At 36.7% G+C, this 20007-nt stretch overlaps 1 protein-coding gene across 5 annotated transcripts in view; it reads left to right on the plus strand.

The window, feature by feature from the left end:
- LOC149207369 (metal transporter Nramp6-like) overlaps window positions 1-20007 on the plus strand; it is a 210612-nt gene that overhangs the window by 63464 nt on the left and 127141 nt on the right. For all 5 annotated transcript variants that reach the window (XR_016252618.1, XR_016252619.1, XM_089395703.1 and 2 more), the window contains exons 4-7: window positions 2919-2997; window positions 3162-3266; window positions 3586-3695; window positions 3902-4083. Coding sequence is in view for 3 of the 5 variants with exons in the window: in XM_089395703.1 (XP_089251829.1) it covers window positions 2919-2997; window positions 3162-3266; window positions 3586-3695; window positions 3902-4083 (476 nt within the window). In the remaining 2 variants the exon portion in view is untranslated. The remainder of the gene's footprint in view (window positions 1-2918; window positions 2998-3161; window positions 3267-3585; window positions 3696-3901; window positions 4084-20007) is intronic.

Genomic DNA, 20007 nt, shown 5'->3' on the forward strand with positions numbered 1-20007 from the left:
ATAGTGAGAGTGTGAAGGCTTGAGAGAAGCCATTGTAGTCACTTGAAATCAGTATTGTATTTTTCTTATGTGTTAGTGAGAAAAGGTGATTGCTGTTACAAAATTGCAGCATGTTGTCCACAACATTCAATCTTTTGTTTGTGCACATCAGATTTCATCTTTGGCAGAGCTGATCTCATCTCTTGATATGCACTGTTTTCACTTTTGAGTTTTCTGTTCAGAGCTTTCGTTAATGCAGATCTAAGGCTTTAATTTGTGTTTCAGTACTTTTGTTTTAGTTGTAGACAAAATCTTTTAATGCAGAGCTGTGTATCATGTGGATGTAAATATGACACAAACATCTGTCAACTTAAACACTGCCAAACAGACTGACTTATAACCATTGATCAATGGCACAAATTTATTTGTAATTCTAGTTAGTTTACACATCAGTGTCAGCCAATCAGACATGCTAATCCTATGGATCAAAATTAGGGTTAATCAATCTCACATGGCAGATTTGCCTATTACACGGCCTCTGTTATATACTCTAACTAAATTGGAGAAGCATTTTCTTACTACTGTTGTTACGGTTATTCCTGACAAAGACCAAGTATTTGTCTGTAAACATTAACAATCCTATTGCTAGTAGATGAAGCATTGCCTTTTAGAATGAGATGCCAATAACATGGTTCTTTATAGAAAGACATCATGACAATATTTTTTTTCATTATGTCCGGAATATAACTCTATTAGTTTGTGACTATCAATGGCTAATACCAAATGGAGGAACAAAGTTCGTTCTTAAAGTGAAATACTCCAGAAGACTTGGAATATATAGACCTCCATTGAGATATAAGAATGTATATTGAAATGTATGAGTAAGGATGATGCTAGAATTGAGAGTGAGGGTCCTGTATATATAGCCAGGTAAGTACCCTTTCACGAACAATCATGTTTGTAGAGACATGCCTCTTCCCTACTAATTATTAATTAATTAATCATTGTTTATGTCTATTATTATTTATATTATTTTTACTATATATATATATATATATTTTATTCATAACTTTACCTTCCCCTTCAAAAAGCTTTGTCCTCAAAGCTTACTGAAAAAGGCTTGATCCCTTTCTCTGTTTCGAATGTCTTCTCGTCTCGGAACTGTCATCTTCGTCGATACAAGTTGATATGATCCTTGGAGCGATAAATACAATTGCTGAACTGATTAGGAATCAGATCATCCTAAATTAATCTTTTGTGAAACTCGCCAATTACTTGATAGCTGGGATAATTTGTTATCATCAGATTGTATTGTGTTGACATCATTTTTCTTCGGGGCATAAGTTTTATGTTTTGAGTGATACAAATTCGTAGATTCATCGTGGTGTCTATCCTCGTGATTAAGATGTAGATAAGGGGTTCTTTTGGTTTGATTTTCCCTTATCATGCGTTTGGAATTTTCTTGATTTACTTTAGAAACTGGTGTTGTTGATTTAATTACAGAATCTTCACTTGGAATTTTCATCGTCTGAATTGCAACATTTGAATATGTTTTCCCTTCAACTGGGTTGTCATCTTCTTGAGTTCTGATATTGATTGGGTCATTATTCATTCCTCTTTCTTCAATTTGGTTAGCTATGTCTGAAGACTTCGATATGTTTTCCGTGTTGAGTTCTTCTAGTTTGTTTTTCAATATTTTCTTGTCATTTTTAAGTTTCTTAATTTGCGTCAATAATTTCTCGCTGTGGTACTTGAGGCAAGTAACTTCTTCATTTTGTCAGTGGTGATTTTGTCAATTTCCCTTTGCATATTTTGTATTACCTTTTTACTTTCTTGAGAAACTACTTTTGCGATATCTTGCATATCTTCCGGTGTTACATAATTTGGCTTCATTGTAACATCCTACAATGTTATCTTTTTTCTTTTTGTACGAAAATGTCAAAAACTTCTTGTTCATATTTAGGATAAAAGATCCTAGTGATTCATTCTAGGGTGAACCCAGAACTACATCACTATTGTCGCAAAATAAGGTTTTAATGGTGAATTGAATAGACAAAAGTATAGTCTCCAATACTTAGTTGTAGATTGCTTATGTCATATTGTTTGTCACTTGTGTCAACAAAATTCGTTTCAATTATATTCGATTCAGGGATCACCATCCGGTTAGCACATTCAGTACTAACATAATTATTATTTTGAATAGGATCGATAGAGATGCTAACATCTTTTCGTGTAAGTGATCCTTTGATTTTAAATAACGCATAGATACATATACTAAAAGTTTTAGGAAATCTTCCATCTTTCATTTCCAAATTAGACCCCATTGTTCCTTCCCTCAAAATTTACATTATTATCTTAAGTAAAACTTATTACCTTTTTTTTTTGTTAAATGGCCAAAGGCCTAAATGGCGCTATGGAGAAACTCCAAATTTTGGTAGTGAAACATACAGCGATCTTGACGAATTTTGACGGCCAAGGACTTGGATCGGAGAATGCGGCTTTGTGCAGCGGTTAAGCAACCAGAGGATCGAATAGTTCTGATACCAAATGGAACGAACAAAGTTTGTTCTTAAAGTTAAATACTCCAGAAGACTTGGAATATGTAGATCTCCATTGAGATATAAGAATATATATTAAAATGTATGAGTAAGGATGATGGTACAATTGAGAGTGAGGGTCTTGTATATACAGCTAGGTAAGTACCCTTTCACGAACGGTCATGTCTGTAGAGACATGCCTCTTCCCTACTGATTATTAATTAATTAATCATTGTTTATGTCTATTATTATTTATATTATTTTTACTATTTATATACATATTTTATTCATAACAAATAATATGTCTAGAAGATATAAATTTCTAGACTTTGAAAATGATATAAATGTCTATATTTGGTGGTTCAAACATATGAAATAATTTGTAAATTCCTGAATTTGCAGCTTCTTTGGGTACTTTTACTGGCAACTGTTGCTGGTGCTGTGATCCAGTCTCTAGCTTCAAATTTAGGAGTTGTAACAGGTACGTGTTTTGTAATAGTTAATTACACACTTTGCTTCTATGGTTTATATATTGCTTTCCCCTTTTCTCTTTTGTGGGGCTGATTAGTATCAATTTGATTAGTATCAGCTAGATATGCATTGTAATTCTAATTAGAACTTTCTACACGTCTTAAATATATGCAGGGAAACATTTGGCAGAGCATTGTCGAGCAGAGTATCCAACCAAAACTAATTACATACTCTGGTTACTTGCTGAACTAGCTATTGTAGCAAGTGATATCCCAGAAGGTTGTAACTCTCTACCATACATTAGGATAAGTATTTGTATTTGTTCATTATAAACAGCTTGGCTATACTCTCTTTCTCTTTCTCTCTATCATGTGTGTATGCACTCAGCCACACAGATAGTCGTACGTAGACATTCATGTTTGTTATGAATGCATTTGTGTATGTGTTTATTTAGACACGTTTATGTCTGTGTAAACATCCATACGTCTATAGAATCTAGACTAGAACTGTTGTATAATTAACGTCTTTCATTTGTTAGTTCTGCTAGGGGTGAGGGAACTTAATGCATGCTCTTCTTGGTAATTTGTAAATGTTTCAGTTATTGGGACAGCCTATGCTTTGAATATGTTATTTCGTCTTCCACTATGGTTAGGAGTTATCTTCACAGGATTCAGTACTCTGGGTTTTCTTGCCATGCAGCAATATGGGGTAAGTAGAATGGGTCATTCAGGGTAAATACTTGTTATCGGTATTAGATAATAGGTAGGATTGTAACAGATTTAAAGTATGAGGAGTCGTAATCCTTCCTCATATATCCAATATTCATAGTTGGGATGATCGATGTCATTGGTTTGTATTTCTTCCTATGCTGCATTTTAATAATAATTTTGAGATTGCTTTCGGTTTTTATGCAGGTGCGGAAATTGGAATTATTTATCTCCTTTTTGGTCCTCACCATAGCTAGCTGTTTCTTTGTGGAGATAAAATATGCAAAACCATCTAGTGCAGAAGTGATAAAGGGACTATTCATTCCAAGACTAAAAGGTCATGGAGCAACTGGAATAGCAATCTCTCTTCTTGGTGCAATGATCATGCCGTAAGTGATGTAAAATAAAATATCTGCAAGAGTGGTTGATTTCAATTGCTTATTGGAAACTGGATACTGATTTCAATTGCTTATTTGAAACTAGATGCATAAGATTTTTTACTGGCAAAGGATGTTTGGGGTTGAAACAAGAGCCCTACCATTGGGCATAAAATTAATATTTTTATACCTTGACATGAATGTTATTGATTCTCAAGAAACATTATATTATGGATTCTCAAGAAATAACACATCATGATTCAAAGGATACCACATAAAATAAAAGAATTTTAGAATAGTATTGATGAAATTTTTGTCATGGCAACTGTATTCTTTGGTAGGGGCCACCATTGAAATTTGCTTTGAGTAGTGGATGTTTTATGGGATCCACTCCACCATCGCACTTGTAGATTAAACAACCAAGTTAGGTGTGTAGTTGTGCATATCAAGCAATTGCTTGCTACCTCTTAATATTCCTTTAGAACTGCTCTCTAAGATTACTCACATGACTCCATTGTCCAAGCAATTGAAGGCACTAGTCTCCCTTTTATCCACCACTCCCCAACTATCTAAATCAATTTTTCCATTTTGTTTATGATGCTAAGCTTTCTCATGCTCCCACTACATACTACATACACATTAAGCTTAGTAACCCATAGGGGAACCCACTTGGTTAGGATTCCATTTACCCAGCCTAAAGTGCAGGGGAAAGTTGGTGAGGCGACAGTGGCCAGCCACCTAGTTCCACAAGGTTAGTACCTTATCTTTGGGACTTTAAGTTAAAGGTGCTAGTTTGTGTGGTAATAGGTTGTATACATTGAACAAAGCCCTAGCAATTTCTATTGAATCAATTGAGTAATCCATGGACACCTATTGTCAAGATCACAACCATAAGCTGTAACAAAGCTCTACAAACATGGGGAAATAGCCAGATCCATCTGCTTTCCCTTGAGAATGATATATAGTCTAGAAGGGACCATTCTGGGCATAAGTCACGTAGTGTCAAAGCTAAAAGCTAACAAACTTGACCTTTTGTGAAAAGACTACATCCGACATAACCTTTTGAAGCATTGCACATACAATTTGCTAGCAACCTAGGATTGTCATCGCTCTCACATTCCAAGAGAGAAGGGAGAGCTTCATTCTAAGAAGAGAGGGTTACCTAAAGTGCTGAATTTGTTGCTAAACGCTATATCCTCCAAAGAAGAGGCACCTTTGTTTGGAGAAATGGCAATGGCTTCCTTGAAGGACCTCACCTGTGGAGTGGGATTCATTGTTCTACCAAGCTTTTCCAAAGAAATGAGAGACAAGACTCCTTTCTACTTGTTGGATTTTACTTGTCAACTATCATCAACATCCATACCTTATGACCCATCACTAGTAGTTGCTAGAGATGTCTGGGAAGTGCTTTGACTCTGGGAACTATCCATAGGTCCTCCAGAAACAAGATCTAGAGCTGGTTACAAGACAAGTCCTCTTGCATTCCTAGTGGTCTCGTGTACCACAACCACACCAACATCAAATTTGCCACATAGCTTTGAGACTAATGAATCAAATGCTCACCATCATTGGCTTGTGGGTCATCCTCCTTTGCCCTTTTGGCCTAAAACCAATTAATGAACCAACTTTATCTTTAGGGGCTACTGAAGTTGAAGCCCTTGCACTCTACGAAGAACTCTGAGGGGGGTTCTGATCAGGGCAGTCTTTGATGGGGTGGACATGCTCCTAGCATGCAAAGCAAGCATTGGGAAAATTTCAATAGCGAGCCTTAAGCTACCAGATCCCATCTACAGTCATGACAAAGGTAAATGGAGGCAACTTCTTTTTTAGATCCACTTCCACAGAAACCCTCAAGTTGGCTTGAAATGAATTACATCATCCGTTTGGAATCAACGCCTTGCAAAATCAATTGCCAAACAGATCCAGAAAAAACCATAAATCAGTTGGAAGAGAAAACAACAACTATGAAGGATAGTGTAGCTGCTCCTGATCCTCTGATTTAGAATCAACCCTCTAGATTGAACATAAGCCAAATATCCCCTATTGTAAAACTTGCTTTGCTGTAGCTTTTTTATTGAACAATAGGAAAACATATTTTTAGTTCCAACCCCCAATAGGAATTCATAGACACCCCTTTCAATCCTCAGTTCAACCGACATCACTTATTAAATTCAACCTCATCCAACATGCTACACAGGAAGTAAAGAATCACCCCATGATGCTTAAGGTTTTGTTTCCCTTCAAAATAGTCGTTATTGGCCAGAAAAAAACTAAAATCCCCTGCACAGACAACCTTATCAACTGCTGGCACATTAGAAGTGGAAGCTTATTCGAAAGGCACAACATTATTGTCCAGCAATAAAACCCCATTAAGTCGTACCTTCTGTGCACCAACTTATATGAAGTCAATTGCACCCACAATATCTATGCTAGGGAACGATTCGTTTGAAACTGATGCTAGTTCCTTTATAATGCCATCAATTTGCACATCCTAAGAAGCTTCAATCATCTAGGTTCCTGAGTCCATAGACAAACTGACAACCAATTCCTTCTTTGTATCTGGTGAATCTGGCAATTTTTTTGAGGAAATGGCTGCCAATCCTCCAAGGATTTGAGCTTTGGGTCTGCAACCCATTCAGATTTTGCCTTAAACAAATGCACAATAGTCCAACCAGAACTATTTAGATCTCCACAATTTGGAGGCAAATATTGTAGTGGAGAACGTCCCCATGAATGAGTCCTTGCATAAACAAATCCCTCTTCTTCAATGACCTGAGCTAGTGATATCCCTCTTGCTTCAATTGATTTTGATTCACTGGTTGACCAGATGTGACCTCCCTTCGATGAAAGAGATCTGCCATGGTTAGAATCCATGCCCACGTGCAGTCGTACAACTATACAGCTGTGGGACCTCTGCTGTACCTTCACATGGCTCTTCCTCAAGTGGCTGAACTCCTCACTAGTACCCTTTTTTCCTGTACATTTCTACCAATCACCAATAATTGGTCTCTAATGTCTCTAATCTTTAAGAGATGTTTGACATGCAAGTTTCTTTCTGTATCTATCAAAAGGAGCATACTTTCTATAGAGAAAGCTGTAGCTTTGTTGACATCTCATGCAATGATCATAACTGCTTCCAGATTGTATGAGCATCCTCACCATCCTGCACTTCTGCAACATCTCATCAACCAAAGAAAATTTAATAAGCATCATAGCTTCAAAATTCTTGGACTCAAATGTATTATGCTCCAGATTCTCTTATTGTTATTCGGCTCTCTCACATCTGTACCCACTATTAAAGTTACAGTCATTCAGTGCTTCCAGGTATTGAAGTCATTCACATTAAATTTTTGACTTTCTTCTAATCTTATGTTTGATAGTCTGTCCATATTAAAATCAAATTCTGAACGTATAAACAAACAGTGCCACTCACCAAAATACTGAAAACTCAGACTAAAAAATGGTACTTCTATTTCACTTTCCAACCTCTGTTACACTGTTATAACTTAGCACTTATGACTGTTGTTCCAACATGGTCAAATACAATCTTACTACTCTATCAATCATAGTTTTCAAACTTGGACTGAGTTGACTTGGTGTCAATCAACTCGGCTGAGTCAACGTCCGCCCGTATCAACTCAACCTGTGAATCGGGTTGCATTGTTGAATTTTGTAGCTATGGTTGGTCTTCATGATTGATATTTTACCCCTTCAAATACATGTGATAATAAATATCAAACTGTTTTTCATGTCGGTTTTGTTGTTTCTCAAATTATACATAGAAATGCGACAACGCTCAGGGTAGGGGCTATCACGCTGATCCCTGCCCTCTCCGTTCAAGCTGTCTCCTAAATGCAGGCTAAGTGGGGTAGTCCCTAAGGATGAGATGATGAGAAATTTGTTGGGAACCAACATGTCCAGGAGACACAACTGAATGGCCTAGCAATTTGGGTTAAAATTAAATGGCATGTGAGATTTGTAAGTACAATCTATGTCACATGGCAAGTGAGATTTGTAAGTACAATCTATGTCACACTGTCTGGGTTCGAATTCGAGTTCGGCAACGATTAAGTTCGATTCAATTTCGAACTTTCCTATGTTGTAGGAAATGTAGGGCAAGGGGGCGTTTCCATACGGAAACGAGTACAAAATGCTGAAATGCGTGTGGTACGGCCCTGAAACGCGTTTCAGGCCGCACTGCCACGTTTCACGAAACTAAAACATGGCCAGTACGGCCTGAAACACGTTTCAGGGCCGTACGACTCATGTTTCAGCTTTTTACTTGTGTTTTTTTAATTTTTAATTTATTTTTAGGTTATCCTAGTGACTTCTAGTTGCTTCTAGATGCTTGTCCAAAGTTATAAAAGTGAAATTTTGCCCTAGTGTTGATATGCAGTTCATGGTAATGTTAAATTCTTAAAGTAAAATGATATTCTCCTTTATTTTATCACTTTACTTAAATTTTTAACATTACCATGAAATGACTCAGGATGTTTGAGAGTGGTTTCTCCCTCATTGGATTTCATATGGAGAAAGTAGAATTTTAGATCTCACTCAAAATCCAGCAGACTTATCTGTTTTTCAGGATTTCAGGATTGGGGGGATTGCAATGTTTCCATTGGATTTTATCATGTAGTAGTGTATGGAACTTGTATTTAATCAAGAGAACCAAGCCCTCTATGCAGGGGAGACTCCCAATAATGAAGAGCATGTAGGGTACTAGGGTATGAAACTTGTATTTAATCAAGAGCACTAAGGTTGTTCGACTATGTAGGAGGAGACTCCCAATGAAGCACGAGACAAGAAATTAGAAATTTCTTGTGGCTGATTTTGGATATTTCTATTTTCATTATGTGATCATTCATGAGTAAATGTGATGTAAATCTAGAGACTTATAGTTTATGCATTGACAATTGAGAACTGCAAGGTCACCTATTTTAATTGTGAATGAGGGCCTAGACTTCTCAAATTGTGTGAAGAAGGTGGTCCTATTTTTCTTTCAACCAAGCTTATGCGTGGAGGTAAATTTTAGAGATGCACCTCTCACTTAGAATGGAGGTGCAAGATATGAGTGATTGCTTCAATGGGATCACAAATAAGTTAAATGCTTCAATATGCCAAAATTAAGCCACTTGCTCACAATGTTATAAGATTACAAGATGACAATAGCAAATGAATGAAGCACTTAAATAATACTTTAACAACTATTCCAATGAAACAAGATTATCAATCATCAATCATTCAAGATGCTTATTAGAGTCAATTAGATCTCATTTAATTTCTCTTATGCAATTAGGAACATGAGCAAATTTAGAACACAGAGAGAAATATGAACCAAATAGATACCTGCAATATTCTCTTAAGTACAATCACGAGTGGAGATGAAGTGTAAAACTTCTCGATACACAGAAAATATATATATATAAATATTTATTAATAATTGAATTGACAGATGATGAATGTTTACAATGGGGGTTCCTGGCTTATATATCGCCATGGGCACCCTTTGGGGAAAGGGCATGATCTTATGATCGTGCCCTTTCGTCTAATTAAACCTAAAATTAAATACTAACTAATTTTTTACATAACATTGCCTTCCTCTCGAAAGAATGCTTTGTCCTCAAAGCATATGTAACGACGGATGTTGTTGACAAAATGCTTTATTCTCCCAAGAAGCGTCTTCTTCGGGTAAGTCCTTCCACTTGATCAAATATTCCAAGATGATCAAAGTCCCACACTTTAAAAGGTCTTGGATTAATCTCTCAATTTTTGTTTTTTGGTGATGTGGATATCGGTATGGCTTGATGTTGACAGGGTCTGATCCTGGCTTGACTTCTATCATATGCTCAATTTCCCTATTAGGCGGCATCTTCATAGGTAGGTCTTGAAATACTTTTCATGCTTCCGAATTAGATCTTGTATCTTTGGTGACTCTTCACTGGTCATATTTGCAGATAACATTTCTAATTGGTGACATTGTACGACATAAGCGGGTGCGCCTTTTCGACTCAGCTTCATCATCTGAGATGATGATACAACTTGATTTTCTGGTGCTTGGAATCCATGTAATTTGTACTTCTGACCTCCCCATTTGAATTTTATAAATTGTACTTGATGGTTGGCAGCATAAGTACCTAAAGTTCATAGCCATTGGATACCTAAGAGTACATCTACTCCTCCTAACAGTACTGTGAAGAACGAAGACTCTAAATTAAAGTCTTGAATTTGCAATTTGACCTTATGGCATTTCCCCACCTTATAAATTTTCTTACCATTAGCTACCATCACTTTCATATTTGGTAAGGTAAATGAAAAATATCGAGTCTCTTTGCCATGTTTGCATCTAAAAAATTGTGTGTGCTACCAGAGTCGATGAGAACCACTATGTTGTTCTTCTTTATGTGTCCTTTTAACTTTAAGGTCTGAGGTTGTGATATACCTGTCATAGCTGGTAATGACACTTGCAGAATACTTCTGTCATCTAATTCTGGTGAGAATTCTGGGGCATCTTTTGTTTCTTCTATGTCAGAATCTTCACTGTTTGAATCATTGGTTGCTTCACAATTATATAGGTTCTTTGGTTCTTTTCCTTTAGCACATCTATGTTTGGGGTCCCACTTCTCACCACAACGTTTACATTTACCCTCTTTTATCCTTTGCATTTCCACATTAGATTTTTCATCTTCACGACGATGTGGTGGAACATATCTCGTATTATTTGAGTCCACATACTGGGGTATCCTTCGTCTTGAATATGTTTTTTACGCTTTTGACCAAAATATTGGTTCGAATTTCTTTTCGGCTGTTTTTGCTTTTCGTCTTGCTACTTCTATTGATGTAATGTCATGCATCTCAAGTTCTGCTTGTAAATGGGTTTTGAGTCCCGAGACGTATGACTGAATTAGACGAGATTCTGATAACAGGGACTTGTGTTACTAAGGTCTCCCATTCTTGAGTGTATTCGTCCACACTTCTTTTTGTTGTAATTTGATGAGTTTTGAAAAGAACTATTCTTCCTTTACACCTTGGAATCTTTTAAAGAATACATCCTTAAATTTTCTCCAGCTAATGACGTGTGTTGTCTTTTCCACCACATATACCAATTATATGCTTCCCCTTCCATTTTCATGGATGCGTGCCTGAGCTTTTCGTCATCATCATTGATGTCATATATCTCAAAGTATTCTTCTGCTTTATTTATCCATGCAACATTGTTTTTTTCGTTTCCGTCAAATTTAGGCATCTCGATTTTTGCCCTTCGCTGGTATGTCACTAATGGTTGAGCGAAAAAGGGGTGTTGATTGGTAAAGGTATCCCAGAGTTGCTTGTTTGTAAGAGTCGTGTTACTCACTTCTTGGTGGGGTGTCACTGATTTTTTTGGGGATTCAGCGTTTTCATGAGAGTCTGTTGACTTTGTTGAATTTGATGAGTTGTGCTCTTGATTCTCTTCATTTTCTTGTAGTAGTTGTGCGGGTGTACAATTCATCTTTTTACACAGAAGTTTCAGCAATGTTAAGGACTCTCTGAGATCTGATTTTGTTTGGACACGGTTATTTTCCATCTTTATTTCTATTCGATCTGTCGTATCTTGAAGTTTTTTGATATTGTCAGCCTGCTCCTCAAGCTTGATTTGGAAATCATCTAATCTTTTATTGACCTCGTCGTGGTTGTTATTTATCTTATGCTCTGCGTCCAACATTTTTTTTGGAAATCCGCCATTGTCATTGTCGACATTGAGCGGGTTTGTGGGAGCGTGTATTTATTTGCCAGCTAAAAAATATATATATTTTTTAATTAGCTAAAATAAATTATATATATATATATATATATATATATATATATATATATATATATATATATATAACTTTTAATTAATTAAAATAATTTTAATTAATTAAATTAACTTATATATATATATATATATATAAAACTTATAATTAAATTAAGTTATGTATAATATATATATATATATATATATATATCATTATATTATATTATATTATATTATATTATATATTATATATAAATTAACGTTATATATATATATTTCAGGTTATAAATATATATTTTACGTTATATATAAATAAATTATATATATATATATATATTTGACGTTATATATAAATTTATATATCTACCGTCACGTCTGCTGGTGGGGGGTCACCTCCCGTTGACCGTTCAAAAAAAAAACCTCAAGCGGATATCACCGCAATGCTTATTCCCATTAACTGCAGATCCACCACACGGGATATTCCACGACGCAGGTTTTCGGCGATGGTTCAGCGTATCAACCGCAGGTCACCGCAGAATTAGTCCGTGGAGTTTATGCCACGTCCTGACAACCAGCGACTGGTCAGAACACGCACAGCCACGAAAACGTAGCTGTTGTTTAGCCGCAGAGCACCATAACAACACCTCCAGGCAGTACAAGGATAGTCCACACGCACCGCTTTTTTTTTTTGAAAGCCCGTAGGGCCTGATGGCCAGCAGAACTTGTGGGTGTCACCAGTTCGTGTTGGCTCTGATACCAGATGAAGTGTAAAACTTCTTGATACACAAAATATATATATATATATATATATATATATATATATATATATATATTTATAATTGAATTGACAAATGATGAATGTTTACAATGGGGGTTCCTGGCTTATATACTGCCATGGGCACCCTTTGGGGAAAGGACATGATCTTATGATCGTGCCCTTTCGTGTAATTAAACCTAAAATTAAATACTAACTAATTTTTTACATAGCAGGAGATAAGCACAAGATGAGACTACTAATAGTGATATGATGAAGTCAACAAGTGCATTTAAACAATAATGGATGCTAGAAAACATAATGCAATGACGCAAAATGCAAAGAGGCAATTATCTATCTTAGCAATGACAATGCAAGAATGCAATAGACAAGTTAATGAACTAACTAGCTATCCTCAAGGTGAAAGACTTATACAATTAACTTACCAATGATTCTTCACTATGCTATTACTTTGAAAATGCACCAGACTTAAACAAATCAGATCAAATTCCCTTCACCATGAAATCAATCCCAAAAAACTTGAATGAGAAGCATGCAAAAACAAGTTATTTAAGCCCTTAGTTGATGTGTATTACTTAGAGTTATTAGGATTATTTGCCGATGTTTTAAGGCTTCTTTACAGTGATTAACACTTGATTATGTCACTGTTTAGATTAGTCTTCAAATATGGTTATTTATGATAGTAAACAAAAGAGAGGAAGGGAGAGAGGATCAAACCCTTTAGGCCTAGTGACCTTCCTCTACTACCAAGTTTTCCAAGTTTAGACAAGCTTGAGGCACCAAATGAAGTGACTTAGCAATGATTAAGCCTTTGAATACCTGCAACCACAAATGATTAGCTTGAAAACAAGCAAGAAGGTCACCAAACCCCACAACTAGGACAAGATGAGCCTCCTAGGCTAGCAATTAAGGAAAATGACTTCAAAAAAATGTGATGTGAGGCTTCCAACAAGTGCAAGACACCTGTAAACACAAGGGATTAGCCCAAAAAATAATTCAAATGATAAATCAAGCAAATGGCTAGGGTTTAGAGGCCCTTTAGGGTTGCCACTAGGGCTAGAAGCCCTAGAAACCCTTGTGGCTAAGTGAGAGAAGGCCCTCTAGGCCTACAGTTAGGCCTAAAATCAAATATAAACTCCCAAAACCTCTTCAAAATGGATATTAGCCTTGCAAAACCACTAGTTAGCCAAGAAAAATCAAACCCTTATGGATGAATGACAAAATATTCAGTGAGAACCAACCATAAACCCTTGCAAAAATGATGTTAGGACTGCAAAACAAGATATTAGCCCTTAAAATCACATGCAGTAAATTTATTAAGCCCTTCTAGGCTTGCGGCTAGCCTTCAAAGACTACGTAGAGGTTGCGGCTAGGGCTACAAGCCCTCAAATCCCTGCGGCTAGGCCAAAGAGGCCTCCAATTCCTTGCGACTGTCCTTGATGAAGCAAATAAGTGGTTTTGAGCCACAAAAATTCAGACTAGAGCCACAAAATTGACCTGCAAAGCTTTTAGATTGGAAATACTTGTGCAAACCCTAGTTTCTGCAGTAAAAAAAGGCCCTCTAGGGCTAGCGACTTCCTCTTAGAGGCTAGGTGTTACAAATATAGCACTTAGGTCTTGTAGCTTAGGGTGTCTAGACCTTAGATCAACTCTTCTTGGATGAACACACTCCTCTTGGCTAGACGACCCCTGCAAAGGTGAATCTAGGCCCAAACCTTAGCCGTCTAGGCTAGGTGAAGGTCTCAAGTTTCCAGCTTCGGATTTGTCTTTGAATCCTTGAGCTAATGGCACTTGCAAGTCAAATATTTAGAGCGAAGCCACAGGATCTAGAAAAATCTAAAATAAAAATCCCAAAAATATTATTTACAAAGGGAAAATATACAAAGGTTAGAAAATTATTTATAAATAATTTACAATAACTACAAGAGAAGTATTAGCTCTAATTAACAAATAAATTATTTATAACCCAAGTAGATTTTGAAAATAAGCGAGCGAAATATTTTTCATTTAATGTCCAAACCAAGACCTTGCACCAATGATCGTTAGATAAGCTCGGAGTCCAAACAAGATGTGATCACCTCAAAGTCCATGAACTTGGGGCATGCCCAAGGGCTGAATATCTGAAGATCTCTACACAAAAGATAGACTATTAGTTCCAGAGGGGTTCGATTCACACAAATAGACTAGAGATCTAGAGATACCTGCTAGATCTACCAGCTTCAATGTGTTTACTCTAGCCCAATACCTAAAGCAAGATACCTGTGCTAATAGATAATCCAACCACTAGCTATGGAACAATAATCTTTAGTTAAAGATAATTAGAGCATTAAGATCAATTCAACACATACCATGAATCATCAAGCGAGAGACACCTTGAATTGAAACCAGTGTCGAAAAAGTCAAAGTCGGGATTAAATTGGCAAGGGTCCAAAAATTGAAAAACTTGTTAAAGTCGGGAGTTTTTTTGAAAAAGTCGGCAAAATTAAGAAAATACAAAAATATTCATTTTATTTTTATTTTTTTAGCATCTAAAGTATTCCCAACATCAAAATAAATTCATTTCCACATAAACATGTAGAGGAGGAGAAGCAACATCACGGTCAGGGGGCAGATGGTTGATCTAGTCCATGGTTAGTTTGTCAGTCTCGACCCTCCATGTAGCTGTGGTATCAATATTGTCCAATGAGATGGCTTCCACATCAGGAGTTTTCTGAAGTTGTCTCACCCACAATCGAAGATTGTAGTAGACGTAGACCATGTCATTGAGGCATTGGGACTCCAATCTGTATTAGGGTCATAGATTGTAAATTAGTACTCATAAAATTTAAATATAAAAAATAATCAAATGAATTCAAAAATTTAATTTGAATTTTTTTTACTTGTTGTGCTTTTTGCTGTGTATTTTGTCAAATACACTCTAGTTGCGCTCACACCCAGAGGAACTGCATGTTTGGTTGAGCACTCGAATGACAAGCTTTTGGAGATGGGGTACTCTAGTACCATAGCTTGTCCACCAAGCATCTACAAGTTAAAAGAAAAATGAGAAACATAAAAAAAAGTTAAAACATTGAAATTCTAAACTTGCAAGTTTGAAACAAACTGAAGCTTACATGGCATTTTGGCCGTCCTATTCTTAATAGCCATGTTAAAACCAAATGTGCCACCTCCCATCCTATCTACTCCATTTCTTTAGAAATATCTTCACGTTCTTACTCAGATGCCACCATCCTCTCAACACAAGTGAAGAATCCATCCATAACCTCGACATCAAATCTGAAACCACAAGAGTAAGCAAATGCGAGTTTGAATTAGATACTTGCAGCTTGAATGGGGCGATGGAGGGTATTGTTCCATCTCTCATCAATTACTCTCCTTATGACCTGTTGTTTCTCCAACCCCTCGTCTCCCTTATCTTCATAATAAGCACGAATGGCTTCTTTGGCCCTATCCATGGCTTCATACAAGTAGCCCATTGTGGGCTTGTCTCCATCAACCAACCGAAGGACCCTTACCAAAGGTTCTGAAATGGCACACGCCTCCTCTACTCTTGCCCAAAAGCTTTGATCATATGAAACTAGTCTGCATATGCCCTCTCCCTCTGGTTTGCGGCTAATAGATAAAGCACACCAATCCTGTGAAAGAAACATGCTCTTCACATCCCACACAGAATTCAACAGAGAGTGAAGAGATATGAAAGCAGTGGCAAATCGTGTAATGGAAGGACGCACCATCTCTTTGTTGTTGGTGAATCTTCTCATCAAGCTAAGCACATATGCATTCTTATATATAAATTTTGTTATGCTCCTCTGGATGATTCAACAATATCCCTCACAAGAGGAATCTTACCTATATCCTCCAACATCAAGTCAATACAATGAGCAACACAAGGTGTCCAAAACAAGTTAGGATACCTCTCCATAAGCAACTTGCCTGCTGCAACATAATTTGCAACGTTGTCTGTTATGACTTGGACAACATTTCTTGGGCCTACTTCTTGAATGAAGATGTCCAGCAACTCACATAATAAACATGCATCTTTAATGTGTGCAGATGCATCAACAAATTTCATAAACATTCCCCCCTTGGGACAACTAACCAAGAAGTTAAGAAGGGTCCTACCCTTCTGGTCAGTCCAACCATCTGACATGACTATGCATCCAGTGTGTTCCCATGATGCCCTAAACTACTCCAATCTAGAAGCGCAATCAGTCTTTTCATCTTAAAGAATAGGCCCTCTCAATTCTACAAAGTTAGGGGCTTTGTACCCCAGGCCAACGACAACAACAACATCAAACATAGGTTGGTAGAATGGGTTTGTCTTGGAAATGTTGAAAGAAACATCACTCCATAGAAGACACTGACCAACCTGTCAGCTTCTGCCTTTTCCTTTTTTTGAAGTGCCGATTTGATGCCAGGTTGTGCACCAGGTGTGGTTCTAGGAACAAAAAAAGTTGAGAAAGCTAAGGGGTTGGGACATGTCGGTGTGGAAGGTGATGCTTAAGAACCACTCTCACTTCCCCCCACTCTTGAGACCCCTACAAGTTGGACTTTTAGTACTGCCCTGGTGTCTTTTACCTCCTCTTTATCCATCAACGATTTAATGGCCTGCCAGATGATTTCTGGAGATGGATCTGGGCAAAGGTCTAAATTTTGCACCGGAATTTTCCCCAAAATGGAATTTTAACCTGTTGATACCCCCCTTACATATGCTTGCCACAGAACTTGCAAGTCAAATACATTCGATTGACACCCTAGATTCGGGTATAGTATCAGGTTCATCATATTCCCACATAGGGTCCAAAAGCCTTAGCATTTTGTTTGAAACTTTAAACTTGAATTTGAACCAGGGCACAAAAAAATTGAAAAAAATAAAAAATTTCCCATCACATAAGAAGCAAACACCAATGCAATTGATGATTTTAAATTTTAGATGCCTCTTCTCACTCACTTGAACACACTCAGATTCACTAAACAAGGGTTTGAATTTTTGTCATTTGATTCTTGAAAGTTGAAGTTTTGCTTCAATCTAGATTCTAAACAATGTTTTGATTCAAAATTCTAAGCAAAAATAAGATAAAAACAAACTAATAGAATTATAGAAAAATTTAAAAAGCCATTTGTGTAACAAAGACTAAGAGAGAAATTAAAATACATACCTGGTAGCAGCAAATTGGCACTTTGAATCTCTCACGTTGAGCAGTGGACAAATCTCCAAATCCCCACCACAAAACTAGCAAATCTCCTTCTCTTGGGCAATGGCAAACAACTCCTCTCTCCACAGGGATGAATGGGAGCAAAAACAACAAAAAAGGATGAGTTTTTTCCACTTTTTCGCCTCTTATCTGCGACGTGGGAAGTCTCGGCGACTGTTTGGGTCGACTACCGATTAAATAGGGACTTTTACGACTTAATCCAGATTTTTTTGGGAGTGAAAAAATCGGCAAAAAGTTGGTCTATTTAATCAACCAGCCAAAAAAATCGCAATTTTGGGATTTAATCCTGATTTTTTCCTGACATTTTCCACACTGATTGAAACCCCAAAGACTTTTATTAAAATGTTCCAGCAAACTTTAGTGCAGTACATAATATTTTCAATCCAATTCTAGATGAAGTTGAGGAGCTTGAAAGCTTCCTTGTATAGAAAGAATGAGAGGGATAACTCGTCCAAGTGGAAATAATGGCTAGTTGCATTGGTCCATGGCTTGATCCTTGTGGAAAAATTTCGATCCCTTGATTTGTTGGTATAAATCTCTAAAAAATTTTGATCTTCCTTGTTCACTGTCCTAGAGGGTCAAATCTTGACTTTTGGATCACTGGAGGACCTTCAAAAATAGAATTGTCGTTACTTGTGCAAAATAATTCACTTCTTGGCCCAAAAAATTCGATTTGTTGGAAAATAGTCTTCTTTGGCCCAAACGAATTTCTGGACTAGGTCCTTTTGCCTTGGAAATGAGGCTTTTATTTTTGACTTGAATATTTTCCTTTGAAAATAGCCTCAAATATTTTTTGATGAATTTTCTACTTAGAGGGTAATTAATTTTCCCTTCATTTTATTTTTTGGATAATTTTTGGCTAATTTTAATTTTTTATTTTTGCTAGAAATTAAAATTAAAAGACTCAAGAGGGGATTAAACAATTTTCCACCCTCTAAGTGTATCTAAAAAATATTTTGGTAATGGTGTTCTAATTATGAGGAACCATTCACCAAAAATATTCCTAGATAACACTTTTACATCAAGATATTACAAATTCAACCCTTAGAAGGGGAAAATAGACAGACTTAGACTCTTAAGGCTCAACCAAATTCTGCGACACAAGGCACATGATCTCCTATCGTAAAAGTACATAGACTCAATAACACTAGGACTCACCTAAGACCTTGTCAATGAGCTCCACCCTAGCTTTGGGGTATATCTGGGAGAAAACTCTACCAATTATTCGTGTTTACAAACACAGATAATTTGGTGAGGTTAAAAAACTCCCTAGAGTGAAACCCTTTGAGAAGAATCATAGGCTTACCTAGGTGTTGTTACATGGCTTAATATTCATACTAGAATCATTTTTACATTATAAAAGCAGAATTTGGGATTACAATGATGATATTGACTCAAAAATTTTATTCCACTGTTGTATACTCTACTTCTTGGACTGTTGACATGTACATGGTCAACAGGTTTCAAAATAGAAAAATTTGAAACTTTTGGTTGCAAAGAAGTCAAGTTGGCTTGCCCCTTGTCACACCTCTTCGGCCTCCCAGGATCACTATATAAAGGCATTCCACTCTCTCCTCTTGGCACCATTCAGATCACACAAAAAGACAAGATATCTTCTGCTCATCGAGATGAAAAAGACAAGGAAAGAAGGATGAACTTGATCTAGCAATCCATCTTCACTTTATCAGTTCAACTTCGCATGTGTGAATCTGTTCTTCTTCTGTGTCCTTGCACATGTGACAAAAGGGCTGAATTTCTTAGCATATCAAAGCAATAGGACTAAAATTTCTGGGTGTAGAAGTATGCCTAATTTCGGCTCTAGGAGATCAGACCAGGATGAATTTATTGGGAAACAGATTGACTTGTCAAGAGGGCAGTTTGACTAGGTGTGACCTGTTGAACTTTTGTAGCTACGGTCGGTTTTCATGATTATTATTTTAGTCATTGATGTATTTGTAAAGCATATTGTCAAAAGAGAAAAATATCAAGGCATGTTCTTCATGCCCTTTTGAAAAGAGAATAATTTTGAATTTTTGAAATTAATTTTTTGGCTCCATAATATGTCAAGTTGGCCTAGCTTCTAGAGGCCACCCATTCAACCTCTTAAGAGACTATATAAAGAAACCATTTTGTCCTCTAAGTCAAGCAACTTGATCTATTTGAGGTTAGCGAAGATG

This window comes from Pinus tabuliformis, chromosome 1_2 (genome assembly GCF_031772625.1).
Source record: "Pinus tabuliformis cultivar Carrire ecotype Pingquan chromosome 1_2, CPIR1, whole genome shotgun sequence".
Classification (NCBI taxonomy): Eukaryota; Viridiplantae; Streptophyta; class Pinopsida; order Pinales; family Pinaceae; genus Pinus; species Pinus tabuliformis.